Raw genomic sequence first — 6,169 nt, 5'->3', positions numbered from 1 at the left:
CAAACTTGAATTGAGAGAGCGAGAGAGACAGGAGAAGAGAGAGAGAGAAGAGAGGAGAGAGAGAGAGAGAGAGAGAGAGAGAGAGGAGCAGAGAGAGACGAGAGCAGGAGAGAGTGACGGAGAGCAGAGAGTGACAGACGAGACAGCAGAGAGAGACAGTAAGAGAGAGAGAGACGAGAAGAAGAGAGCAGCAGAATATGAAGCGAGAAGGAACGAAGAGGATAATGGACCCGGTCTACCAGAGAGTGAACCCTTAACAAAACTGCCCAAAAGCACAAGATTGAAATAACACAAGTGATCTGGCCCCAAGGCAACATTTTGACAGCTTGGAGGTGAATAATAAAATGGCATACTGTACATCAACTATTGGCGGATTGAGTTCGAAGTCATAGAAAGATGGGAACTGCTACCGGAACATTGGAAAGAGACTTCACCTTAGCTGGAAGTACTTAACCCTTTGTAAAAGACCTCAAACAAAGAAAAACCTTAACCAACTTTAACCATTCCAATAATAGAGGCAAAAGTCGTTCATAACACAGAACTCCATTAAATATGGCAACCTAAGCCAGTTAGTCATTGATATGTAAGTCTGCCAGGGCTTAGACTGGGTTAAGTCTCCAAATGGTTCTCTGTAAAAAACAACAATGACAAAACTGTTCCTGTTCTGTCTCAACAGACATCATCGCCTGATGTTAGAGGAAGATAAGGACATCACTTAAGGAAGTGGAATAATGAAATCCTCCATGGCAAGGGTCAGTAGTTGAGCATAGCATGGCCGGTCAGTAGTTGAGCATAGAGACTTGGGTCAGTAGTTGACATAATAGGTCAGTAGTGAATCAGACTAGGCTAGTACAGTTGACATAGACTAGTCGTCGGAGTAGTTGACAAGAGATAGGTCACGTAGTTAGAGTAGTTGACATAGGTCAGTAGTTGACATAGATAGGTCAGTAGTTGACATAGATAGGGTCAGTAGTTGACACTATAGAGTAGGTCTAGTAGTTGACATAGATGGTCAGTAGTTGACATAGATGGTAGTCATTGAATAGATGGGTCAGTAGTTGACATAGATGGGTCAGTAGTTGACATAGATGGGGCAGTAGTTGACATAGTAGACATGGGTCAGTAGTTGACATAGATGGGTCAGTAGTTGACATAGATGGGTCAGTAGTTGACATAGAATGGGTCAGTAAGTTGACATAGGACACAAAATATGAGAGAAGGGAACTGGGAAGGCAATAGTATTGATTTTCTTCTATTACTAATGACTCTTCCAGGAGGTTCGGTATGCATACACCATCGCCCCAGCGCATGCCCACGCATTGCCCACGGCATGCACACGGCACCGCACGCACACACACACACACAACACCACACACACACACACCACCACACACACAACACCATCACACACACACACACACACACACACACACACACACACACACGACACACACACACACACACACACACCACACACACACACACACCACACACACACCACCAGCACACACACACTCACAGGATTCAAAGACAGACATATGCATGAGCACACACACGTGCGACACAAACAACACACACCTCTTCCCCTGTCATTACAGGGCAGGCCAAACTTCTAAGCAATTAAAAAAAGAGAGAGTGTTAGAGAGAGTTAGAGAGAGAGAGGCATTAAAGAGTGCGAGCAAGTTAGAGAAAGAGAGAGCGAGTTAGAGACGAGACAGTTAGAGAGCCGAGGTGAGCAGAGTTAAAAGAGTGTTGTGTGTTGAGAGAGTAGAGTCTGAAAGAGAAGACGAGAGAAGAAGGACGAGAGAGAGAGCAACGAGAGGAGAGCAGAGAGAGAGAGAGAGAGACGAGAGAGACGAGAGGAGGAGGAGAGAGAGAGGAGGAGAGAGAGAGAGGGCTTGGAAGCTCTGCCTGGCCGCTCTGAACTCCGTCACAGGCCTCAGCAGCCAGTGCATTACCAGTTAGTATTCCGATCTTACCAGTTAAGTACAATAGCATTACCAGTGTCAGTACCGGCATTACCAGTTTAGTCCGATTACCAACGGCTTAGTCACTTACCAATCTACCGTCCCAAACGGCGGCCGGCGGCGCACTCCTACCGGGCTCTCACGCTCCCGGCCGCATTCACCCGCGGGCGCCCGGCCTGTCAGCCTCCGGCCGTCCGCCGGCCCGCGCGCGCCCCGCGGGGCGGCACGCCCCGCCCGGCCATCTACCAGCGTCCGTACGATCTCCTCGAGCGGGCCTCTCAACTCCAGCCATTAACACCCCTGGCCAGCTCTTTCAACTCCAGCCTTTAACACCCCTGGCCAGCTCTTTCAACTCCAGCCTTTAACACCCCTGGCCAGCTCTTTCAACTCCAGCCATTGTTTAGACTTCAGCTGACTTCACTTTCTTTTCAGAAACAGTATCTAGAATGAAGGGAAGTTGGATGTGACCAGCTATCATATTAAACAATGCAACTGCATGATTTCAGCAAGCCATACTGAAGAGTTTAGTTTGAGATCTGCCTGAAAGCTAAACTAACCGCAAAGCATAAACATATCCCCGAGAGCAGCAACATTAAGGATTAGTTKAAAGTGATGTCCTGGGGTGATGGGGCAGGCTGAGACATGCAGACATTACAGAAAGCATAGCCAGCAGAACACTGAACCTTTCAACGTTCTAACAAACATTCATTCTACAAACTCCAGCAGTTTGTGGAATGACATATACACAACCTGACATATGATACAGGCATTTAATGTGGTGATAGTTTACTAGTATACTAAAAAAGGACAAATATACCATATACCCTCCTTCATATGAAGAGCAATACCATCTGCATCGCAGACTGGGAGAATCATGCAACCCCATGAATTTCACTATGAGCTCAACATCCTGCCGTGTGTACTATAAAGGAGAGTACGGTGCTCTCCATCAGCGCCATACGGGTGGTACAGTAAAGAACAATACTAGTCCATRTTCTTTTCAGATCACGAACATCCRCTCTGAGGTGTTGGAAGCCAGGGTCAGGCACAGTGCAGCGGCAGTACCAGTATCAGTGCTCACCCTGGTTGGTACAGTTGGCGTGGGTCTCGTCGCTGTAGTCTCCACAGTCATTGTCCCCGTCACAGGTCCAGTACTCAGGGATGCAGCGGCCGCTGTTACACTTAAACTGAACACTGGAGCAGGAGTGGCTGCAGCCAGCCTCATCACTGTTGTCACCACAGTCGTTGTCTGAACACACACACGAGACAGTGAGAGAGAGGAGGAGAGAGGAATAGATGGAGAGAGAGACGAGAGAGAGAGATGCCGAAGATAGAGAAGGTAGAGAGAGAGAGAGAGAGGACGACAAGCGAGGAGAGAGCAGAAGCTATTCGAAGTGAAATGAAAGAAGAGAGAGGATAAGTATCAAGATAGGTAGTAGAGTTGTAAGAATAATTCCATCCGAAGATGCTTTAGAATTCGGAGACTGAAATGAAAAGAAAGAGAAGCAAGAAGAGATACGACGGAGAAGGATTAAAAATCGACAAGTGTTCATTCATTTTTGTATACATCAAAATGTGTTGTGGCAGGAGTTAGTCAATTGCTTGGAGAGCAATATACAGAGCTAAGAGAAAGAAAGAGCCTCCGTTTCAAACAGGATACAAACAAAGGCTAGTAGAGACCCACTGTCCGATGCAACCGCACATCCTTTCTATTGACCGCACGCAAGCCTGCGCCTCCATGCAGCCTCGTTTATCTTTACTCCAGTCCTCCAGATCAATGCAACTGCACTCGCTTGTTTACTATAACCGGTTCATGTAGTGGAATAGTGAGTGGCCTTGTTAGCCGGCGCCGACTTCAAAGAGGTAATTCCCATGATTGACTATAACTTCACCACCACCTATGATTGTGCCAAAAAAAAAATGCTCTTGACTCTCTTGGCACAATTTATATTTGAATGAGGGAAAAGACACATGGACAGGTTACTTGTTAACAGAGACAGGTGCCACTATTGGGTGGTTGTGTCTCTAAAGAGCGACGAGTGCAGACAATGGTCAGAATTTTTTTTGCCAATGGTAGCGAAAGCTGGAGCCATGACAAAAACGTGGCACCAGGACAGAGACAGAGAGAGAGGACCAGAGACAGTAGAGAGAGACCTGAGGACAGAGGACAGAGACAGTGACGGCAGACAAGATGGACAGAACAAGACAGATGACGGTGTGTGTGTGTGTGTGAGAGACAGAGATCAAGAGAAGGCTAGGCGCACACACACACACAGGTAACATTTATTAAGAACTTTCATGAATAAGCCATTATAAACGCTTATAAATGCTTAATACACTCGTATACAGGTTATAAATGCTTAGGAATGGTAATACTTACAATGCTTGAAGGAGACATAATGCCTAGTTAAATAATAGTTAAATAAAAAATATAAATAAATAATGCTCACCGTTATCACAGCGCCAGTTGACGTTGATGCAACGTCCGTTGGCACAGGTGAACTGGGTGAGGGGGAAGCAGGTGGGGTAGGCTGGGGGAGGAGAGAGGGAACCTTTCAAAATGGCGTCCTAGAAAACACCATCATGGGCAACAAACAGACCTCTCTTGGCCCACTTGAAACTAAGTAGTGGAAGTGTCTAAAACCCCAAACGGGGTTTTCCAACACACACACAAATGCATCATAGCTAAAATGTTGCAGTATGTCTGGGTTGGATGCGGTGACTGCTCTGAGTTTTAGGAAATTAACAAACTGTCTGTCAGGTATGAACAGTGCAGTGATTTTATTTTGAAATGCTGTGACCATGCGCAACATTTTGCCCGGAGTTCTAGCTTTCCATTGGAGCTGGAGATTCACTGTGTTCAGGTGGCAGGTGATGTCAGTTAAAAAAAAAGCCAGCATTAATATCCACTGTGGATCATCCAGCTCTGGCTCCTCTCTCCCCTTGCTTGCAACAAATTCACGGATTTGAGGGAGGAGAGAGAGAAATCTTTCCAGAACTCTGCCACGAGACAGCCATCTCACCTCATTGTGAAATATCAAGTTGCCGTATTCTGTCTGGTATTCCTCCAATAACTCGCAGAATTGCCGTGATTCAGTTCCCTCCCAATTATAATGTTCACCACGCACACGACTTGCTGCATCACATTCTGTAAATCACAGTCTGAGTTTAGTCACAAGTGCTTCCTGATGAATGATACAATAAAACGTAACAAAGGGAATATCCTCTCTTTCTCATCAGGCCTTTGAGTCCCTTCTCCTTCACTCGCATGTTTGGGGCGCCGTCAGTGCACACGAATGCCAGATTTGACCAGTCAATATTATTAAAAATGTAACAAGGGCTTTCAGAATATCCTCTACTCATGTTTGTCCCTGAAGGGGCAGTAAACATAAAAGTTCCTTTATGAACGTCTCGTTTTGAGGGTAGCGGACCAAAACACATAATTGGGCAATGTCACTTATAGTACATCAGTGCGTTCATCAAGCGGAATACTGAAACACGGCGCCACGGATATGTCAGTAATCAGTTGCTTACYGATGTCCTCGTCGATGTCTTCTATGCGTCTTGTTATGGTCGAGTCTGAGAGTTGCAGTCCCTTAATTTGCTTTAGGATCGGACCCTTTTTTTCAATTTTGGCCTTAAATGACAWACCCAAATCTAACTGCCTGTAGCTCAGGCCCTGAAGCAAGGATATGCATATTCTTGATACCATTTGAAAGGAAACACTTTGAAGTTTGTGTAAATGTGAAATKAATGTAGGAGAATATAACACATTAGATCTGGTAAAAGTTGTATTTTTTTAATCATCTTTGAAATGCTAGCGAAAGGCCACAATGTATTATTCCAGTTTAGGCGCAATTTAGATGTTGGCCACTAGATGTCAGCAGTGTATGTGCAACATTTTAGACTGATCAAATGAACTATTGTATTTCTGTTCAAAATGTTGTATCAAGTCTGCCCAAATGTGCCTAATTGGTTTATTGATACATTTTCAAGTTCATAACTGTGCACTCTCCTCAAACAATAGCATGGCATTATTTCACTGTAATAGCTACTGTAAATTGGACAGTTCAGTTAGATTAACAAGAATTGAAGCGTTCTGCCCATAAAAGATATGTCTATGTCCTGGGAAATGTTCTTGTTGCTTATAACCTCATGCTAATCACATTAGTGCACATTAGCTCAACTGTCCCATGGGGGGG

At 45.2% G+C, this 6,169-nt stretch overlaps 1 protein-coding gene across 1 annotated transcript in view; it reads right to left on the bottom strand.

The window, feature by feature from the left end:
• The window catches only part of LOC111966124 (low-density lipoprotein receptor-related protein 1-like), a 281,628-nt gene that overhangs the window by 133,066 nt on the left and 142,393 nt on the right, over nt 1-6,169 (bottom strand). The window contains 2 exon segments of the mRNA XM_070444337.1: nt 3,049-3,216; nt 4,418-4,498. Of these exon segments, the coding sequence (XP_070300438.1) occupies nt 3,049-3,216; nt 4,418-4,498 (249 nt within the window).

Source organism: Salvelinus sp. IW2-2015, linkage group LG7 (assembly GCF_002910315.2).
Source record: "Salvelinus sp. IW2-2015 linkage group LG7, ASM291031v2, whole genome shotgun sequence".
NCBI lineage: Eukaryota > Metazoa > Chordata > Actinopteri > Salmoniformes > Salmonidae > Salvelinus > Salvelinus sp. IW2-2015.
Note: the sequence above shows the minus strand (reverse complement) of the source record. Positions and strands in the feature narration are given on the sequence as shown.